The sequence below is a fragment of the Cydia amplana genome, chromosome 11 (assembly GCF_948474715.1).
Source record: "Cydia amplana chromosome 11, ilCydAmpl1.1, whole genome shotgun sequence".
NCBI lineage: Eukaryota > Metazoa > Arthropoda > Insecta > Lepidoptera > Tortricidae > Cydia > Cydia amplana.
Window position 1 is genome coordinate 6,121,194 of NC_086079.1, and position 23,983 is coordinate 6,145,176.

General features: G+C 38.1%; 1 protein-coding gene across 1 annotated transcript in view; it reads right to left on the minus strand.

Moving 5' to 3' along the window:
- The window catches only part of LOC134652042 (allatotropins-like), a 75,710-nt gene that overhangs the window by 16,518 nt on the left and 35,209 nt on the right, over positions 1-23,983 (minus strand). Inside the window, exons 2-4 of the mRNA XM_063507195.1 lie at positions 8,998-9,183; positions 2,659-2,778; positions 430-444 (exon numbers count right to left, since the gene is read on the minus strand). Coding sequence (XP_063363265.1) covers positions 430-444; positions 2,659-2,778; positions 8,998-9,178 — 316 coding nt within the window. The 5' untranslated portion in view covers positions 9,179-9,183. The remainder of the gene's footprint in view (positions 1-429; positions 445-2,658; positions 2,779-8,997; positions 9,184-23,983) is intronic.

Consider the following 23,983-nt stretch of genomic DNA (forward strand, 5'->3'; position numbering starts at 1 on the left):
TCTCTATGACAATATCATAAAGACGCGGTATACTTCCTACGCCTTTAAGCTGACTAATAAAAACATTGCAATGTATGTATCAAAAATAATGATAGGTACAGTGAAACAGTTCATGTTTAGCACGACCATGTTTCTTCAGATAAATATTAAGCACCAGTAACACAGATAATCTTCAGGTCAGTTCGAAGATTAGATAATTATTTAAATAAATCACGATTCACGTCCCTCATAATAGGTACCTGAGGCAATTGTATAAAGTTATGTAAGCGACGAAACAATAACCACATGTCCTTAGTTGAGACAGGAAACAAGTGGTTTAGTCCAAGCGCTTTCAAGCTTCCATTTATTTCAATTTAAGAATAATCACGTAATATATGTTAAACTGTCAAAACTCAAAGCACCATTTAATTCTTTTTAATATAAGGATACCTTCGGATTCCCTGTCTGCCGTCCTTTTTCCAAAACCTCTAGCCGAAGTTATTGGTACTGAACTTTTAAATCTCGGCGCTCTGTTAGAACGCTCTAGAAGATTGTCGTTGTCACCTAACACTAAATAAGAATGATGAGTATCTTAGAGTAACAACATAAATATTTATTTAGCTACTACAAACAGCAATGTGAACAATTGAACATGTTATCGACTCCAATAGTTGTTTGTGTGGATTAACGTAGTGGTTTAGCAGAAGTCACTTTAGTTTGTAAGTGAGGAAGCTTACTGATTGATGCAGTCAAACTGTTACTTATGAAGTGAATTAAGGATGACTCACATTAGACCGGGCCGTGTCCGGGCCGTGTCCGGGCCGGAGCTTCCGGCGCTTCGTTTACTATGGAGAGCTTCACGTGATCACCTGTCATCTGTCATAGAAAAGTAGGCGCCGGAAGCTCCGGCCCGGACACGGCCCGGTCTAACGTGAGTCATCCTTAATTCACTTCATAAGTAACAGTTTGACTGCATCAATCAGTAAGCTTCCTCACTTACAAACTAAAGTGACTAACCTTTAGGATAGCTTCAAGTTAAATTTGAAGACAACTCATTCAAAATGGAATAATCTTTCTGGATGTCAACTATAAACTTTTCCTAAGCGCTGCTTTTAAATAGTAAAATTCGAAAAATATCGCCAGTTTATAAAACATGTGAAGCATCCTCAAGCACAGTTCATTTTTTCAAAAGAATACCTTCGGGTTCCATTTTGGTGGTTCTTTTCCCATAACCATAAGCAAAATTTGCCGATTGAGACTTAAAGGGTGGCGTCCGATAACTACGCTGCAACGGAGTTTGATCTCGATCTTCGCCTAACAATGAACTACAGTTAATCTATATACACTTAGTGTAAGGCCTGAGTGGACGCTCGAAGCGGAGCGTTCGGCGGGGCGTGCAGCGTGGCGTCGAGCTCCCAAGGGATTTGAGCAGCGTGCACTAAGGCCGCTCCTATACGTTTGCATTTGTTTGACATGCACGCCGCACGCCCCGCCCCGCTGCACGCCCAACATGAGCGTCCACTCAGGCCTTACACTTAGTAAGACACAAAATAGCAATTCAACCTTTAGCATACCTGTCGTACTCTTCGCAGGTACTGTTAAAGCCAGTTACGAGAGCTATAAAGGAACCAGTCAACATGGGTTTTGTACTAATAACAACTTTGAAATCCTTGTAGGAACTTCTTAAGCATTTTGCACATATTCCCGGAAGTTTTCAGCACCTGAACGGAGAAGTCTAGATATAAGCAACAACGACTGACGATAATACCTTTCAAAGGTTTGTAGTAATCGTTTTAAAATATTCATCAAGAAAACCAGTCTTAGTTCTCGACTTAAAGCACCAATCACTTGCAATTATTTTTCCCATAAAGGGTACCTTCTGGTTCAATTTCTGGTGTTCTTTTTCCGAAATCTCTTGCGTAGTTATTGTTCGACGAGCTTTGGAATTTTGGCATACGGTAGGTGCGTTCCAACGACGTTTGATCTCCAACATCACCTTAACAACGAATTAGGGTTGAACAAAGTGTGTAAAATGTTATATTTAAAACCTTCGCGTTTTGAACACATATTAACTCACATTATTTTCGTCGGGTAGTTGCACAAATCTCTGTTTTGACATTTTGCTGGGACATCAGTTGGCCGCGACTATGACCAGTGAAACCTGTGTCGAAACGTCGGTATATAAAGGTAATTGAATAAATTTCGCGTTATACCCGTCTATAAATGTGAGTTAATAATTAAATATGTGTAAAATTATGTTACTCGAAAACTTTAAATTAATAGGAGACAATTATAATTGACTAGTACTAACTGTAGTATTCATTTACATATCATTATTATGCACATTTTATCATGGTTAGGGTAGCAATTAATTAACGGGTATTTCCGAGTGTTACAAAAAGCCACAAAATCCAGTCAAAGTGGTTTTGATATGTAACAAAAATACAAGCATTTTTGCAAATTTCTCTTAACTGAAGTTCACTTATGCCGCCTCTTAAACAACAGTCAATAGAATATTAAAAATATAAAAGCGACACGGCGTTTAACTTCCTTCTGAAGCCCTTTTGTATTGGTTTCAAAAAGTATGAAGTATATTCGAGAGTCGGGTCTCCGAGTTGAGTTCTCGAACTATCCAAAGCACCATCAAACACTTCCAGTTACGTGACCCATAATGGGTACCTTCTTGCTCCAATTCTGGCGTTCTTTTTCCAAAATCTCTTGCGTAATGCTGAGCTGGACTCTTGTACGTCGGTGTTGCGCGGTAGGTACGCTCTGGTGGAGTTTGGGCACCGACATCTCCTAATAATGAGTGAAGGGTAAACACAAGCTTCATTAGATAAATATTGTTATCTGTAGGAAACACAAAAGAACAAACTTCGCTTATTGTATTGTGAAGTCGGAAAGTAATTTCGCTCGACTCAGTAGCTGTAAGTTCGTTGTTCATTATTGTCTTCGAGCTGGGTTAGGTACCTACCTACAATACCAAATAACGTAACAATTTACTCACAGTAAAACGACGAGACAAAATTGTGAATATGATATTACAAATATGGATATACTCGTATTGACAAAGCTAATATGACCTACAAACATATATGAACCAAACATAGAAAATGTTATTATATTTGAAATTAATTAAGTAGACCATGAAAACCTAAACCTTTATTTTCCATGTAGATAGAAATGCCCTATGCCCTAAAGAGGGGGGTATACGGCCAATTGCCGTGGGTAGCACGTTTCGCCGTTTGGTGGCCAAGCTAGGGTGCCATGAGGTTAAGGAGCGCATGGCTGAGTTTCTTCAGCCACATCAGTTGGGGTTTGGCACACAAAGGGGGTGTGAAGCCGCAATTCATGCCACACGCACTTTTGTCATGGATCCCGGGAATGCAAACTGCATCGTTATGAAATTGGATCTTAAGAACGCGTTCAATACCGTAGAGAGGGACGTTCTGTTGGGCGCAGTGGAAAAATATATTCCTACCCTGTACCCTTTCTTGCACCAGGTGTATCATTCTCCATCTAACCTTGTTTATGATGATTCCCTAATTCTTTCGCAGGTGGGTGCGTCAGATCCACTTGGGCCGCTTGTCTTCAGTCTTGCTATCCATGAAGCAGTGTCGTCTTTAAAATCCCCTCTTAATATTTGGTATTTAGATGACGGCACTTTAGGTGGGGAGCCTGAAGTCGTAGAGCGGGACTTGGCTTTTCTTCTCCCCTGCCTTAGGGATATGGGGCTGGAGGTAAATGCGGGGAAGTGTGAAGTTTACTGCTGTGGAGCTACCTCTTCTTTTTCTTTCTCTTCTTTAAGGTCTCTGCTTCCTGGTCTCAAGGAGCTTTCAGACGAAACGTTTACCCTTCTGGGTTCTCCTATATTCCAGGAAGCCATTTCTAACGCCGTAGAGGCCAGGAAGCGTCTCCTTTTACTCACCCAAGAGCGCCTAAAATATATTAATGCCCATGTCGCCCTGACTCTGCTGCGTATGTGTTTCGCGGTTCCCAAAATTACATACCTGTTGAGAACCACTCCAACATGGTTGTGTCCGGGTGAAATATCCTCTTTTGACGGTGCATTGAGGGGTACGGCAGAGACTATCTTGAATGTGTCTTTTTCAGATGAACTATGGACTCAAGCGTCTTTGCCGATACGTCACGGTGGCCTCGGTTTGCGGTGTGCGGGGGATGTGGGCTTGCCAGCCTTCCTAGCATCGGCACATGGAGTTGGTGACCTTGTCTTTAAAATTTTATGTTGTCAGGAAGAAAGGGTTACCATTCCGTTTGTCGAGGATGCACTGTCGAGGTGGACGGCTCGTTACCCTACGGCGTCGCTGCCCGAGGCTCCGCGAGTACAGCGACTTTGGGACGAGGTGGGGGCTGGGGATGCTCTTGCACGGCTTATGGGAGAAGCCACGGGGGTGAATTTGGCCAGGTTGAAGTCGGTGTCAAATGCCGAAGCGGGAGCGTGGTTGCAAGCTTTGCCTGCTCCTCATCTGGGAACACTCCTGGACAAAGACTCATTGCGGGTGGCAGTGGCTCTCCGCCTGGGCTGCGATGTTTGTGTGCCTCATAAATGCATTTGCGGCTCCATGGTGGAGGCGACCGGCCATCACGCTTTGAGTTGTTGTCGTTGTTCAGGAAGGTTCCCGCGTCACCACGCTCTCAATGACATTGTAAGGAGGGCTTTAATATCCGCCAATATCCCCTGTGTCCTCGAGCCTCCGGGCCTCTGCCGCACCGATGGTAGAAGGCCGGACGGCTTGACTTTGGTGCCGTGGCAGAGGGGCAAGTGCCTGCTGTGGGACGCCACGTGCGTTAGCACTTTCGCGGCCTCACACCTCGGCCGAACTGTGCGGACGGCTGGTGCCGCTGCAGATTTTGCCGCGGTCAAGAAGCGGGATAAGTACGCGAACCTGGCAAGTAATTATTATTTTGTGCCCCTTGCGTTTGAGACTACTGGGTGCTGGGGGTCGGAGGCTATTGCCTTTATTAGGGAAGTGGGACGTCGTATTAGGGAGAGGGGGGCTGATGCCCGCGCGGGTTCATACCTGGTGCAAAGGTTGTCCATCGCCATTCAACGTGGTAACGCTGCTAGTGTGATGGGTACCTTTGCGCCGGGGACAACTCGCGGGGGACTTTTTGACTAGGCTTAAGCTAGTCTTAAGTTGTTACTGTTTTTTGTATTTGTATTTTGACTTTTATTGAATAAATTTATTAAATTACAAAAAAAAAAAAAAAAAGAAATGCCCTATAATAACATGTATTTTATGTTATTAACATGGACTTCCAAATAATGAGGATGTAGTAATAGGTATCTAAGTTATATTCCTGCAAATTAGGAAACATATAAAAGTAACCTACTTAAAAGCTTTAACCCAATTAAAAGCTTCTATTAATATAGTCGTAAATAACTAACAAAAGACATCATAAAGTTTTTGCGGAAAGTCCAATAAGGTGACATTCCATTTCTGACCGCAGCTGCACTACTGGTACTGAACGCGTCGCTGTTACTGTCAATTTCCATAGTAAAATGAACAGTAGTGCAGCTGCGGTTGGAAATGGACTGTCACCTATAGAGAAACGAATGTCCCACAATTACTAAAAAAATATTCAACGGGTTTCGTTCTTGTTAAAAAACAATTTCATATATCATATTTGAATCTCAATGGAAGGTAGACGACATGAAAAGGCTATAAGGACTGTCAATTCATCGCAAATTATGCGACCCGTTAGACTCATAGTTGGTTGTTGTATAAGTTCCAAAACTACAATATGAATATCTCATCCGCCAGTTTATAGACATGCTAATAGATCGCTTATTAAATTCCTGGTGGCTTGCTTGGAAGATATTTTGAAATAGGTGTAGGTAGATTTAAATTCAAAGGGTGCTAAAAGGGTCTGTTGCTTATTTTATGAGTAGGTAGTTGGCAATGTTCGTTCATTTGGAACGTCACTTTATAAAAATAGTAGCGATGTTGAATAAGTATTTGTAGGTACTGAAAACATTAAAATGGCTCTTGGCGTGGCAAAATGGAACGAATAAAATTAAAAACGACAGGACTTCTTTGACTGTTACAAAATTAAATCGTTTGTCAGATATCGAAGAGAAAACTTTTTTTTCAAGAATAGGGGCTTATTTTAGTACATCTAAAGTCTATTTTTTTATTCCGTAGACTAAAATGACATTTCATAGTATGAAATGACACATGATGTTCATACTAAGAAATGTCATTTTAGTCTACCGAATAAAAAAATAGACTTTATGTCAATATATATTAACTCCATAAAAAAGGGCGTATTTAGAAACAAAAATTAAATATATATATAATTCCAAACATACATTCGAATTAGTTCATTGCTCTCACACTGTCAATAATCCAACCTTTATGAATTAGCGCCACTAGAAGAAACTACGATCCGGTGCGGATTCTACTTTTGAAATATATTCGAATACGTCAACCCCAAGAAAAACAATACGATTAATGGCAAGATATTGATGTAAAATTACAATAAATATTGTTAATTTATTATTTTATAACTCGTTTTCATATTTCTACAACAAAGTCAAGAAAATAGTTAACGCCTAATAACCGCGTTAACACACACATATCGCTGCCTCACTGCACTGTACTTACAGCGAGTATGTAGGGTCGACTACAAAGAGATGTATCCACTTTTTCACTTTATTACAATGCAATAAGGTGAAAAAGTGGATACATCTCTTTGTAGTCGACTGTACATGTACTATCAAGGATACCTACGGCAAACGGACATACCAACTTCAGGCTCCTTTGAGCTTTCCAGCGGATTGGAATTGTAGGCGGAAGAGCACGAACTATTTCGGAAGCGTTCGATTTGGTTCAGACCGCGGCTTTACATGTAATTTCGTTGATCTTAATTGTGACACGAATTGCAGGCAGACAGGATGTAAATTCGACAGATTATAACGATATTTAACGACGTCGATTAAAGATAATAAACTGGTATCTAGAGATAATAAATTGTCAAAAATTTATAAAAGATGAATGAAAAGGAGCCAAATTAGGAATAGTAAAGTAATGTAACTTTCATTCTGAAAAAGTGTAGACTTGTGGTTAATTTCTTCTACCACATAATGAGGAAGATCGTGTCGGTTTCACTTCAGCCCTGTTAGCCATCAAAATCGATGTCTCCATTCATTGTCGTCTGGAGTAGACAAAGGCCAATTACGATACAATTTATAGATAACTCCTATGTAGGTACCTTATAGGATGGCTCACGTTAGACCGGGCCGTGTCCGGGTCAGAGCTTCCGGGGCTTCGTTTTCTATGGAAAGCATCACGTGATTACCTGTCATTGTCATAGAAAAGTAAGCGCTGGAAGCTCCGGCCCGAACCCGGCCCGGTCTAACGTGTCATCCTTAATGCAGTGATCGCACCAAAAATTCGTCCACAGACTTCATTCTATCTAATTCTAGATTATCATTTTACCTATACACTTTTGTGAAAAAGGCGATATCAACGAGGAAAAGACATTGTCGAAAAATTCTATTTGAAATGGATTTATCATAGGAAACTGCTGTAGGCTTATAACATATTTCCATGACAAACATAGTAAGATTGCGTCAGTTTTACATGTATGAGCAGGATTTCCAATTGACTTACAAACATTATGCGGGAAGAAACAAAGTTCTTTCACAAACTTTGGAAATTGCAAGACTTACACTACTGAAGTTTCAGTCGTTCATTGTCGTTAGGTGGATAGAATATTGTGCTATTAATCTCGGTTAAGCACAACTTCTAGAATCAACCACAACTACGGATGGGAAAAATATAGTGGGGAAAACAAACTCCGTGATTAAGAAATGTAGTTACATGTAGACTGTGGTGTACTTTAAACATATTAGATTAGAATAAGAATTTCCCTATTTATATGTATTACCATAGAGAGAAAAAATACATAGATTGCTCACTCTATACATCAGTTTTAGTACCAAAAAGACTATTAGCATCTAGCATCGAGTAGCGGAACTATCAGTACTGCTACTTGACAATAGATGTAGCACCGACCGGAAAGTCTTATACTGTTGAGATAAGACTTTCCGGTCGGTGCTACATCTATTGTCAAGTAGCAGTACTGATAGTTCCGCTACTCGATGCTAGATGTAGATACTGAAATTAATAGTCTAACTCTTGTCTTATTATATTTCTCTATGGTATTACACAACAAAATCGACAAGGAGACAACCATTAGGTATGATACCTAATCACTTTATAAAATGAGTTCCATCTCTTTAGAACAAATTAGTATACGGATAAAGTCAGTCTTCAGCATCACCTGCAAAAAATGTGATGAGGTTCTTACATTAGGTACAGTCACCTGCACGTGTCACAAAAATAATATGTGGCACGCTCTTAAGGCTCTACAAATAAGAACGTGTCAAAATATTTTTGCGGCCTTCGTTGTGTAACATAATATTATTGCAGGTGACTGTTCTAGTTTCACTAACAATTAATTGCCTATAAACCTTATCTTCTAGTACTACAATTTTAACATCGTGTACCTCTTATGTCTACCACGGAAAACAGTCGTATGTTAGGTGCGAGTACATTAGAAAATATTCAAGCACTAATTGGGCGTTTTTTTTTTTAAGTTGTCCCCTACACTTTTTTTTCAAATTTGGGATTTTTATGTTATTTCTACTCAGAATCACGAGTTCTTTCTATCCTAATAGGAGAAAAAAAGTGTCAAAAAATTTCCATACATTTTTCGATCTTTCCATTCCGCGACCGCCATACAAAGTTTATGAAAAATAGTGACGGAATGGAAATAAAAACCTTAGGACACTTTTTTTCTCCTATTAGGATAGAAAGAGCTCGTGATTCTGAGTAGAAATAACATAATAAATCCCAAATTTGAAAAAAAAGTGTAGGGGACAACTTAAACAAAAAACGCCCAATTACGAGTATTTACTAATTCTAATTCGTAAAAAAAGCGTCTGCACCTTTCACAAATTCGTAGATCGGACACAGCTAAACAACTCACGTTCACTCCTAGTGGAGACCCTGCCGCGTTTCCCGAAGCCCCTCGCCGTCATCATTTCGAGGTTCTTAAAGCCCCGGGTGGGGCGTTGCTGCTTGGCGCGTGCGATGCGTCCGTCCGGCGCGCCGTCGGACAGGACGCAGAAGGCGGCGACTACCAGGAGGAGTTGCATTGGGATGCTCATGTTGTCTGTTAACAAATAAACAGTCATTTTATAATGAATTAAGACCTTTTTAAGTGAGTAAGAAACTACTGTCGTCTGTTATAGGTCACTCTCCTTTATTTCAGGTCCGCCGTTAGTTTAAGTTCATCCTCCCGACGTTGATACTGTACAAATCAAAATTCTATAAAGCTTAACGCGGCGCGTTACATATACGTGGTGCATTATGCATTACAGTTCAGGCAGCCAACCCTACTATACATAATATTAGAAGTCTGTCTTTTTCATAACTAAACCGTTGAACCGATTTGTATTAAATTTGGTATGGAGATAGTAGTCCCGGGAAAGGACATAGGATAGTTTTTAACACGGATATTGAATATCTAATTACACAGTCGAAGTGGCGGGCAGAAGCTATAGTTTATGATGATAAGTTTAACGCACTTATTATATACTTCTGCTTTATGATGGGACTGATGTTAAAATCCATAGAATTCAAATAAAAAGTAACACAAATTGGCCAGGTTTTGTTTTACCTCAATTAAAAGACTCTGTTAAAAATTATTTCAGTTATAAATAAGAAATGAGGCTTTAGGGCCGATAAGATAACATAACTTCGAAACTTGTTAAATAATACCAAGAAAGTTTCTAATTAGAACATGATATATATCGTAAAGTTGTTGAAATTCGTAAAAAATTAATATGATGAGCCGTGTAAATTGTTCGAACTTTTCCGGGCCGTGTAAAGTACAACATTACGAGTCACTTAGAGTTTTACGAGCCGGAACTAAGCCTTTTTAGAACAGATAAGACACCTAAAACACATGCCTTTCTGATCTAATTTAAATGTTGTATATAATCTGGCACCTACCTACTTTGTCATTAGAAAAAGGCTGCAAATATATAAAAAATTGGCGCGAAGACCCACATGACAAAATGGGTGTGTCTGAATAAATATATATTTATTTTTTCGACTTCCACTATAAAATGTAAAGTGCAACATTATAGGGCACTCAAAGTTTTACAACCCGGAAGTCGGATCTAATGTAGGACCGTATAAAACCGATGTGTCGCCTAACAAGCTTCCGATTGCGGTTTATACTCCAAAGACCGGTTTACGGCGTTGTTTTATTGTGGCGAAATAGTAAAACTTGCATGGGCAGTGCTGTTTATTGCAGCCTTTTATAAACTTTACACACCCACGCGCCATCGCCCCACGAGCACAGTATCTGTTTACCCGAAGATTGACTGGTAGACTGATATTTAGAATTACAAAATCTTTTTAGGCCTCAATCGCACCAGGGTCAATTTTCAAATAGGCATTTTTTGCTGTCCCACGGCTAAAACTCGAAGTCCATAGGACTAAAAGACTGGGTATGTATATATTTTTATTCAGTGTATTATAAGTGTTATTTTAAACGTCAAATATTCTTCTATAAATTTATGACGAATAAATAACAATTGCACTGCGTGTGCTATCAAAATCGTTGCAGACATATCTTGGTATAACTCAATGTTCCTTTACCCGACATGAATCCAAAATATTAAGTTAGTTTTACTTGCGGCAAATACAAAATAGTTCCAGTAACGTAGATATACTAGATATCAACAGTTTGCGGATAAAATACTTCAATACATGCATACCGGTATCGCCGGTGTAGAATAGTTATTATGATCGCGTACAGAGGCAAATGAAACTGTCGATAAAACCAATGAAATGTCAAAAAGATTTGTACATACTCTTCTTTTACATACTCTTTTTTGACAGCTGAAGTAGATGACACTATACGGCGCCTAAAGCCTTATTAAATTAGTAAGGTAAACGTACTAGTGCTCGACATGCTAACGCCCAATAGATGACACCCTGCTGTCACCTCTATTGACAATGACTTCAGTTTCAAGATGACATGTACTGGGACCGCGTCGAGCACCAGTACGTTTACCTTGCCGTTACCGTTTTTACCGGGTTCCGTACCCAAAGGGTAAAAACGGGACCCTATTACTAAGACTCCGCTGTCCGTCCGTCTGTCACCAGGCTGTATCTCACGAACCGTGATAGCTAGACAGCTCAAATTTTCACAGATGATGTATTTCTGTTGCCGCTATAACAACAAATACTAAAAACAGAATAAAATAAAGAGTTAAGTGTGGCTCCCATACAACAAACGTGATTTTTGACCGAAGTTAAGCAACGTCGGGCGGGGTCAGTACTTGGATGGGTGACCGTTTTTTTGCTTGTTTTGCTCTATTTTTTGTTGATGGTGCGGAACCCTCCGTGCGCGAGTTCGACTCGCACTTGGCCGGTTTTTTATTCAACCTAGTAACGCATCATAAGGTACAAATGTAAGGTATTTATTTACCTCTACGGTCAAAACTGCGGCTAACTAAACCGATTTATACATTGCACACACCCTAATCGCCTTACTATTTATTTATCTATGCACATATATAGTTATTAAAGGTCAAGAGTTCAGTTACACTGGTGTGCCAGAGACCTCGACTCGTCTTGCCTCGGGAACCCACGCCAGGAAGCCCTAAGCCCAAGTTAATCTAGCTATATCCGTCAGCGAGGAAATCGCATTTTGTCGCACTCTGCCACTATGCATTTTTAAGTAAGCATTAAAATCTTACTGGCTTTGTAATAGAAAAGTGAGCTGATATAAATGAAAAATGCTAATTTCAAAATTTGCACTTGCATTCTAATGCTACAACTCAGGTGAAACAATAACATATTCGGTACGGCAGCGCGAAACCCAAACTTACTGCCAGTGCGTTACGAGTCATATACTTCCCGTATTGAGAAAGCCAAATTTGCGGCAGGACCTACATTTTCCCGTACCATGTCCTGACTTTAAAGGTCCCTACAGACCTGGAATGTTATCGATTTGAACTAAAAGTCATTCTGATCAATAGACTATATCCTTGTGTATGTATATACAGCTGCCGTCACTCGCGGATCTGTATAAAATTCCCAAAAATATAGGCATTTTTCAATACCCTTAATAGGGATGTTGACATGAATCGCGAATATATAACATGTTATGTTTTTACCATAGCAGGGAGTATTAGAACGCGGAAAATCATATTTTGCATGTGTAAATATGCGTAATAAATTAATTAAAAATAATGAAAAGTATTTAAAATAATGCCCAGTATCACGTGACTGCAAACGCCAATCGGAGCGCGTAAAACCTGCCTAAGTGTCTACTGATTATCGTACCGAAACGCGATCTTGGTGCGGTGCGGCGCACGAATCGATAGTGTGTAAGGTGGTGCGTTAAGGACGCAGCTATAAGTTAGAGTGAGAAAGAAGGTCGCTGTCCGATGCGGTAGTGTGATAAGGCTTTAAAAATAATGACTGACAGCAGTTTGTTTAAAACGCCGTTACGTCATCAAGGTCACGTGACAGTTTGGAGCGTTTAGGCGCGAAATTGAAACACGAAACTTATTATACATGTTTTTTTATTCAAAATTAATGAATATATTTTTTTTATATTTTTTTCTGTAATTATTACGTGTCTATCTACAAAATGAAACCAGTTCCAAAAATTGTCAACATCCCTATTTTACAGGAATTTTAACCACCGCCGCACCGGGGGTAAGACAAGCGCAGATAGCTGCCGCACCGGCGGAAAGTCTAATACGGCCAAATGCTTCCCTTAGCGCAGCGAATGTGATAAGGTGTTGCCTGGATTAGATATTTTTCAAGCGATGTTCCGTCGTCGCCGTCATATTTACTCTCTTTATAACATGATTGAATTCGGTTTTATTTTCATGCTGGCATAAACATGTCCTAAGTCGCAAATATTACATAGGTACTTTACGTACGAATTTACATCAATTAAAATTTGTATGTATGTTCAAAATACGATGATTATATATTATTTGAATTTGTTAAAAACAACCTGAGAATTTTCCCCCTTGGTTAATTTTACACCAATTGCTCTCTCTCTTTGAAGTGATCATACACATAAGCTGCATTGTTATTTCATCTAATAACGGGTACTGTCACGCATAATGGACGAAAAGTATTCCGGCAACAACCCACTTACGCATGCGAGAGACACGGGGAACTTGTAGCAAATTTAATTATTCTGTGAACCGAACAAGAAGACCTTGGGGCCAATTCTGTTATAGTTTTCACATTACTTTGATACGACCTTGAGATAGCGTGCGCCGCTGCACCAATCAGCGTGAGCCGTAACGCTATCGCGGAAACCGAAATTCGCAAATTGCGGGTATCTTTCTCTTTTACTCCAATGAAGGCGTAATTAGAGAGACAGAGACAGATGCCCGCAATTTGCGAACTTCGATTTTCGCGTTTATAGCACTGGTCAGTCCTCACGAAAAATGCATACAAGTGGTCGTCTTATAAGGCTTAAAAGTGAGCATCAGAAACGAGAGAAATCTCAGAGCATCAACACTGGGCGCTATCATTGTTTGTTATTTTCATAGGCTCATCTTTTTTAAATTGATAACTTGCTTTATTGGTAGGTTTTTGGTAGGTTGTTAGATATATTAAAACGTATTTTTTATTTCGTTGCATTGGGTATGTCTTGTACCTCACGAGCGCACGCATGAGCAGCTCCATAGTATATGAGATATGAGTATCAAAATAAAATACCATACCAACTTATGACAACAGAATCGGTCTCCTTATTTAGGCAGACTTTATTTAGGGGCGCTCGAGGGGAAATCAACGTAACAACTTAAAAGGTTATGTATTGTTTTATTTAATAGTCTTTACTTTTATAGTCATATTTCAAACAGGTTTCTTGTCTGACAAACAAAATCGTCTACTTGACAAACTAGGTATACACATGGAATCATGACGCTCAGTTTTCCGTAGTCTACATAATTTGAAGTTTTTTGAAGTGAAAACTTCTTTAGCGGCGCTGTACCTACACTTTTTGAGGTGGGGAAAAAATGTTAAACTCGCGACAGATCACGTGACCGTAACACGGACACGTGACCTGATCGAAAAACTGTTACAATGTCATTGAGTTTTTCTTTATTGATTTAAATGCCATCTAGTGAGTTTCCCTCTAACTGGTAATAATATAACTCGAGTACTAACAGTGATGTGCATAGAGGTTTCAAGTAATGCGACGAAATAACTCAATTATACATAGTGCTGCAGACATTTTGCACTAGTCATTGAGTTTTCACTTCTGCCGGCACTCCCGGAGTGCACCCGGTTTTTTTTACAACCTACCATAATTAGTTGTACAGGGCGTTTTAAGTCATAGTTTAATTTTATGGGTTGTTTTAACCTTTTACCCTACCCTACGCTTTGAAGAAGATACCTATTCAATATACAGTTCTGCAAATTCAACAGGTTAACAAAAAATCGCATGCCCTTTTTTAGGAGCGATGTACCTACCTTAGTGTCATTCTATGGAACTTGCTAACTATGTAAACAAAATTCACTAGTAAATTCTTCATTCAGAGACAATTTCAATATGGCGGTTTGTTTACATAGTTAGCAAGTTCCATAGAATAACACGTTACCTACCCATTAATTATGTAATTAACAGCGGTTACCGGTTGCCTTTAATCTTTCATATGAATGAGATAAAAGCTGTTGAATAATTAATATCATCCCATGGAAACCTGCTTATTTAGTTTACAATTAATGAGCATCCTGCAAATGTTGGTATAATTTTAGAACTTCAAGCTTTTTCATTGAGAAAATCTAAACAAAAATGTGATATTCCCAGATAATCAAGCTTATTAAAGTGTAAGTATTATTACGTGGTTTTGTGTATCGGGTGAAGTGGTATAGTCCGTCAACCAAATCTTGTCAGTAGCAATGTAAAGCAAACTAAAGTAGGGCAACACTCAAAGAGCAGTATTGTGCTAAGAAAAGCAGCAATGTACCTCAAGGCTCTTAATACTGTTTAAAAGGTTTACCTTTGTAAATAGTCACAACTGATTGCTGAAAATATTAGACATGTGGGCCTATGGACGGTTTCCAGGACACAACTTATGGTCTTGTTGGATAGATTTAGGCATACGTTTTAATTTTATTTATGCCTTTTAACCCTAAAACAAAAAAACTGAACATAATCTTAAAAGTTCGAAAGAGTTCTTCCAGTACTTGTCATAAGTCTCAATTTTTAGTAATGTTTACCATCAACGAGCATGATTGTACATTGTAGGCCCCTTAGCTTTGCTTATTCTTATTTAATGTATTGGTATTTAATGGTGACAGCACAAATATCTCTTGAAACAGAAACGATTCAGAATGAAAACCAAATGAAAACAAATAAGGTGACGGCTGTCATTCACGATCCTCATTCCACGCGTTTTGGAATTATTTGAACACAGTGTTACTAACCCGCGATTTTTCAAATTTGCCTTTTACTACTGACAAGATTTGGTTGACGGACTTTAATTGATATATTTTTACTGATGTTCACCATTCTAGACAGAGTTGACAGCAGGAAGGATCTATAGATGGATAACGAAACCACCACTATCAAAGCAGTAGATTTAATCGAGTGTGCTCAGAGCATAAAAAGGTCAACTACGGCGTTGCATGAACAAGAGATTTCCTTTGGCAGGATTGGTCCTTAGGACCCAAGGATGGATTTAAGAAGTGGAGCCACCCAGATTTTTGATGTAATATTTTAGGGGGTTGCATTCAAATTTATCTTGTTATCTATATTATTTAAGCTACTAGTCCAATTTTGGTATCGTTTTGGGATGCCGAATTTATTTATGATATCATAATTATTAATTATACTATTCCGTAGTAAAAACACATAAATTATGAAAAAAAACTTACCAATCCTGCCAAAAGAAATCTCTTCTTGTTCACGCAACGCCGACGTTTAGGACCTGCACTCTCGACTAATTGTGTCGCGCCGGCAAATTGATCAATAATTAGATGCGAAAACTTTGTGTCGGTCAACAGTGTACGGAAATGTACGGGGGGAATTTCTAAGTGAATTTGCTTTGCTAGCTCAAACAAACTATGTTGTCACCTTGCGTCTATTATTTAGATATCAAGTAAGTAACTTGAAATTAGATCAGGGGCCCGTTTCTCAAAAGCTTGTAACTTGTAATACAAGCGGATGTCACTTTTTGACAGCTTTTGTTAGAAAGGGACTTCCACTTTTATTACAAGTTACAAGCTTTTGATAAACAGGGCACAGGTTGTCACAAAAATTAAGCATTTCAAAGCATAACAACAACTTGCCATTGACTGGCAATTCTTCACAATAGTATTCTACATTTCGCAAATTGTGGCTGAAAATTAATAAACTTTGGGACTTTATAGAACCGGCTCAAATGGTCTACACACATGAGTGTAAGTGACGTTAGCGCGTGTTAGGTAGACAGGTTGAAGCTTGCAGCACTGTACTTGTATCTAGGGCGTCCTGAGACTGATAAACCTTAGGCGATCGCATAGTATAGGTATTTCGTCGTGGCCTGGCGCGGATGTCCCTTTTGGCTGGGTGGCAATGACAAAATGTATCTCCTGTAGTTATTACCTGTGTATATTTCTTTAAGTTATTCCTACACATCATTGTATAAAATTAAATAAGTTTAATGTAAATAGTTATTATTATACACTAAGCTTGTTTCCTGAACGGAAGACTGATGACAAAGCCGAATGAAGATAGCTATCGTTAACATCATTATAACGTTAAGTAACTGAGAACTTGGAAACTTGAGATTTGAATGCTTACGTATTCTAACTAGACTCGAAACTTAAACTATTGTTAAAAGGGGTGAACTAAATAATGAGTCCGCTGAAGTGAATATTTGAACATATACCTGTACAATACAATACAATACAAATCCTCTTTATTGCACAACCTCAGAATAAATGTACATGGAAACACAAATAATTAATAAAGACAGAGGTAAACAACAGGCGGCCTTATCGCTAAAGAGCGATCTCTTCCAGACAACCTTTAGGTAGTGGAGAAATGAAACTGATAGGTATATTAACTACTAGTTACCTACTCTTTAGCATGACAAAAAAAAGAAATATCAATTTCTGAATAAGTAGGTATTGGCAGGTCTACTTGGCAAACTGCTATTGTTAACTTTCTTCCTATTTACTTATATTTAAAAAATCTTAATGTATTTTTCACTGATTTAGTTAACTAACGCATGTTAATTACACGTGCAAGTAATTTTAAATGTTTTTATACAAGACTCCCTCGCACATAGACAAAATTAAGTATTCATAACTCGTATGCTTCGAATGACAAAATGAATAAACTGTGCCTATTATAAATTTTCATATTATATTAATTTCCACGTGTTAAAAGGCCAAACCGCCAAATGTCGGTTGAATTTATTGCGTAATGTCGATTCTCAAAGTTAAATATTACGATGCGACATCATTTATAATATTTTACTGCTTTTGCTGAAGGTATTTTATATAATCAACCCACGTAGGCCTATTTTCAATAACGTGAATGCAAATGTAATCGGTTATAACCTATAGTGTGTCAAAGGACTGCCTCATTTCAAACATAGACAGAGAGAATCATACTATCTTTGTCTTACACTAGTACTAGCACCCAAAAGAAAAGGATGAGTATACATAAGTTTTGTTTGTTCCTATTTACTGACAAATTGGTTTGACCAACTATATGTATAGTAGCATTTTTATAACATACTTATACGTTCTTGGATTGATCGACTACCTCTTCAAAGCCCGTTTTCATTAAAGCTTGTAACAAATTTTATACAAATATAAATGTTACCAATAAAAAGTATAAAATGTATAGCCTAAATGTGACAGTCCATTTCCAACCGCAGATGCACTACTGTTCATTTTACTATGGAAATTGACAGTAACAGCGACGCGTTCAGTACCAGTAGTGCCGCTGCGGTCAGAAATGGAATGTTACCCTAAAAGCAATATCATATCCCCATTCCTGTATCACTTTACAGCTAAAATACTCGTCTATTATAAACTGATATGCTGTTTTATTAATAACGGAGATGATATAATATGAGATATGTCGCCATATTATGTGCACATGACAGCTGCAATTGATGCATTGAGAGGAAAGGAGACAAAGTCACGTGACCGATTGTCCGTAGTACCAAAGACATATGTAACTCTGTATAAGATGAATAAAGTCAAAGGAAAAAACGTGCCTCGGAAATCAAGAAAAAGTCATTCTCGGATAGATGGCGCACATACCTTTGGCCTATGATCGGCTAGATGGCGATGACGACACCGTTTGATATTTAACAATTTTAACACATAGGTATCAGTGAAAGAACATGGTTCAAAATGATATGAAAAAAATGAGGTCATTTATTTATTTACATATATACATTTTTTGAGAGTTATACAGTTTTATTTTGAGTTTTATTATATTCTCTTTGGTACTACCAAAGAGAATAGAGCTATGATTAGTACACAATAAATCATGTAAAAATATTTTTCATAATGTTAATATCCAGGGAGGAAAACGGGGACTACATTTGTATGGAGAATGGCTCATCCACTATAGTCTTAACAGTATTCAATTTTTTAAACTAGTCTCCGTTATAAATTGCGGCTATGTATTTTGTTTATAATTTAAGTTATTGCTGTGTTATAGGTAATATTGTGCTACTATAGGCTCAAGAATATAAGTTGCATAAATACTAGCGTCGAATGCCCCGTAGGCAAAAAGGTAAAAATGCATACGCAAGCAATAACAACATATTTTATTTTAACCTAGATTTAGATGAACACAGATACGTGTTGTTTACGTTAAATTTTTATTTATCAAGCGAGCACATTAGACGCGAATTTCCAACTCTGTAAACGTTACACCAAAAACAACGCCTACCATCAAAACAATAAATAGGAATGCTTTTCTTTTATTAAATATGTCATCCATCTTCTGTTCTATTTTTAAAGTGACGCAACACAAAAGAGCGACTTTCCTTACGAGTGTAAAAGTCGGGTCTATTGCAAGCACAGACAAGACATCCTCCAGACTGAGCATAGTAGCGCTACCCCCTCTGCCACAATATAGGGTATAGTTTCTCTTTATTATCGAGTCAAAGTGTCTTTGTGTGACGTCCGTGTCTTTGAACGGACCAATCACGGCACGGGACTCGCTCACCTCGCCCCCGCACCCCAGTTTTTTTGGCAGCATCGGTTTCATGAAATAATTGCTCTAAACTCCGTCTAGAGGATTCCCAGTCTATGATTGCAAGCATCCTAGAAACCCAACAGTTTCATCACAAAAAGAGCCGTGGTAATATAAAAGTATGAGATATTCCCCTAGTGAATAAAAGTGCGTTTCAAATTTGGATTTTCACTTTGGATGTAAATGTTTTCAGGTATAAAGCTCAGCGGAGGAACATTCAGACACAAAACACAATAAAAATGATATTTAACACCATGCCATGTCATCGCGCTTAAAATGTGAGCGCTAGAAGAGTATATTACATTGTATGTCACATTTCACGTTTCTGAAACACCCCTCAGTGTTTTTGTTGTGTCTGACTATTGTATTTTTTTTATAATGGTAGACAATGCTATTGTGTAAATTCACGGCATATTTTTGTGAAAGTGGCGTGTTTATTTATACTTTATTCATAGATTAATGCAAATCCCACAGGTGTACAAAGTTATTCAAACAAAACAAAATATTAGACTTTTAATCCAGCAACCTTTTCGTACATGAATATTGATGGCCTGTGAAGTATATCAACGAAAGTACATAAAGTTTTATTGACTCTTGTTAAGCAACATTAGATACTTGTCCTAATTTATAGCGATTAGGTATATAGGTATATTATATTAAAAATGATTAGCTCTTCTATATGAATGACGTTTTCTACATCATAAAACACGGTTGACTGTGTATCCATTAATAATCGTTGTAATAATCTAATCAACATAATTTAACAATAACAAAAGAACTAATCAGAATTTAGCCCGAAATTATTTTGTTTTTAAATATTAAAAAAACCTTATATGTATTTATATAAAATGCTGAGCCTCCAAGTCCAGGCGAGGCAGTTAAGAGTTAATCGGATCACGTAGGTAAACCTTTCGCTATACGTGTATCGAAACACCGAGGCAGCGCATCGCATGTTTCACTTTTTAATTCCAGTTTTTTAACACAACAAAAAATATTATTAAGATTGTTTCTTAAAATATTTTGCGTAATTGTATTTAAACTGTCGTGAGCGTGAGTCATACTAACATTAAGCTAATTTTTCGGATGTAACTCACGTATTTTTAGTAACGCGTAACTTGTTTCGGAAAGCCTATAGGTCTCTATCTAGGTCGGTTATCTTGAACGCTACTCATGCACTATTAGAGCTTAAAAATGGAGAATAAGCTCTCCGCAACATGCCGCACGAGTGACTAAAAATAGGTACGCGAGTTAAACCGTAAAAATAGCTTAACATTTTGCGTCGTATAAAAAGTTTTTGATAAAAGAGGCTAGTGGGAATTCGTTGTACAAAACTTACTATTTCTTTTTAAAACACGACTTGTATTTACTTATAAATAAAGTGAATTATTACATTCATTCAATCCCTTTTATAGCATAAAGAAAATATAATATACATATATCGCTTAATAAAATGGTCGAATGTTCTTCAAAGCAACCTACCTACCTACCTGTTTGTAAGTTATAGATTTTTTTCCCTTCGCTCTGTGTACAATTTTTATTTTTATTATTCTCTTTATTTGTCTTCAAGCTTAAGTTAGGTTATTTTATAATATGGATATAAAAATAAAATACAAAAACACTTACAAAAACAATACAAAATACTTATAAACATATTATAAAAAACCTAACCTAGGGTGCCGCCAGCAGCGGGGCAAGGCCCAAGCTGCCGGTGGTCAGGGCTGCAGAGAGAGGAACCGGCGGACTATCCGCGCCGTGTCCAAGATCACCGCCTTCTGCATCTGGCCCTTGATCCAACCACCTAGCGAGAGTCTCTCCAGATGTTGGTCGAGACACTCGAGACTCTTCGCTATTAGACCGTTCGCTGAAACAACTATCGGGACTATGATCGTCGAATCAACATCCCACATGGCGGTTATCTCGTAAGCCAAGTCTAGGTACTTACTGGACTTGTCCTTCTCGGCTTTCACGAGATTCTCATCATGGGAGATAGTGATGTCAACGAGCACGGCCCGGCGTTGCGCTCGGTCTATTATCACAATGTCAGGGTTATTTTTATTTATTTTTATGTGCCTAAGTCACGTATACTATAGACGTGTGTCCAACGAGAAAGCAACAGGGTGTCCATTCCACATTCCAGTAGCACGCAATGAATACGTACTCGGAAATAGTTCTGTAGTTACGAGCAATGTTTTACTAAGATATCATATAGATAGCAGATATCGGACAATACTTTCTAAAAAATGTTTTTTTTATACACTTATTTAAAAGAAGCCTTTATCAAAAAAATATGTCGGCTCCGTTGGGCCTCTATAACGAAGAATTTCAACGAGTGTTACTAAACAAAAACATCAAAAAAACTGCTGTACACAAATTTCGCACTTTTTGATAGGCGTTTCGCCAATATAGATTAGAAAACCCCAACTGTATAATCCCTACCTTGAAATAAGTAGTTGCACCCTCTTGTCTCGAGTCCGGACACATTCCATTAGACACTTTTTAGGGTTCCGTACCCAAAGGGTAAAAACGGGACCCTATTATTAGGGTTCCGTACCCAAAGGGTAAAAACGGGACCCTATTACTAAGACTCCGCTGTCCGTCCGCCCGTCCGTCCGTCCGTCCGTCCGTCCGTCCGTCCGTCTGTCACCAGGCGTATCTCACGAACCGTGATAGCTAGACAGTTGAAATTTTCACAGATGATGTATTTCTGTTGCCGCTATAACAACAAATACTAAAAATAGAATAAAATAAAGATTTAAGTGGGGTTCCCATACAACAAACGTGATTTTTGACCGAAGTTAAGCAACGTCGGGCGGGGTCAGTACTTGGATGGGTGACCGTTTTTTTGCTTGTTTTGCTCTATTTTTTGTTGATGGTGCGGAACCCTCCGTGCGCGAGTCCGACTCGCACTTGGCCGGTTTTTCAATACCAATTTTGTTCAAGTTCAAGATCGCGCAAAAAGTAACAATTATCATCATGCGTTTGTTCTCATAGTTGCACGATTTTCATCAATCAAATTCGTACCATAGCAGGAAAATAACAATCAAGTTCAATTAAAGTATACTAAATTACTTCGTTTATGTAATACCTAATGAGAGAGAGTATAAATATGACGGAAATGTCGTGCGTTTATTAATTAAAACTTTAGGAACGATCTAATTTAATTCATCTTATATTACAGATATTTTTGGAACCATTTATGATTTTTAAAAAGTAAAACGAAATTCTCAAAACTACGGATTATAAACGATTTAATTAAAATAATTGGTATTATGATTGTATGTACGAGGTACTCTTGTGCCAATATGAATTTAAATTCCACTGTATAAGACGTCTAATGTGTTTGATTGTTGTTCCAGACGAGACTATCAATTCACAAACCATTTCGTATTCCATTATTGAGCTCGTCCCTAAAATTCACAACAACTATGCCCACAGAGTTCTGACATATACACTGGTCCCCACAGAGTAATGGTCAGTTAACATTGTCACAGAATAAATAATAGTACTAAGTAAGTACAGAGGACTCACTCTCTAACAAAACGCGTCTGTTACGATCAGCACAGATATGGCCGCTAAGTGGCGACAGCGCCACGCGCGGCTTATGGTTTTCCCCAAAATTGGGGCGGAACGGATGTACTTTTAGCTACCTGTAGCAAAGCGACGAAATCGCGGAGTGAGCCACGCCTGACATTGTGAAGTTAAGGATACAGCAATCGGTTCTGACCGCGATCGGTTGCATTCGATTTTAGAATGGTTCCGATTTGATAGGAGTTTTGATGAGTTTGGTAATAACGTGGGTGAGGTGGTTCGCATCGTTTATTTTTAGAAACTCTGACAATAAAATGTATTCAAGTGATTAATGATTATATTATCCCATCTATTTGTCACTATACATGGAGGACAGCATCAGAATACCTTCTAAGTACCTATTTCATATAATTCGGTGCCACGTGTGACTATGTACTACATGAAATTCGATAGATACAGAAATGCTGCGCTAAACATTTTTAAACTGTCAGGAAGATAATTTGCATTTAACTCGGTCATTGCTTTAAGACAGGAACGGAGTACAAATTAAAAGTTAGTAGGTACAGAAGTAACTTTACACTTCATACAATATTATCACAACTATCTTTAATGACTTAAAACAAGTTTGCCGTCCGGGCTTTCTACAGAAACTATTATTCTAAAGTCCCGAGACGACATATTTTCTTAGTATATTAACGGAACGTTATACAAACGTCGACTTTTACGATGCATTAACTTTTATTTAAAGTGCAAACACTTTTATATGACTCGTGAATAGAGATAGGAGCGTTAATAATAGTACGGTACGAATACTGTCAGGTTAAACAAGCCATTGCGTGCATCGAGCGAGAAGCCATAGAACTTAATGCTTTACACAAAAATGCCGTTGTCATCAATAAAACGATCCTTTTCTACATAAACCTATAATAGTATTTTATGCAACCGTTGCTTAAGAGAGGTCAAAAAAAGGCGAGTGGTGTGATTAACAATTTGAGGCGAAGCCGAAAATTGTTAATAAAGACGCCACGAGTATTTTTTGACTCAGTTAAACAACGTTTGACTAAAATAAAATTGTACATTTAACAAATATATTTCATTCAAGAAGTAGGAAAGAATGGAGGGTACGGGCGGGAAAAGAATGAATGAAATAAAAAAAACATGTCTATGGTTCACTCATCTG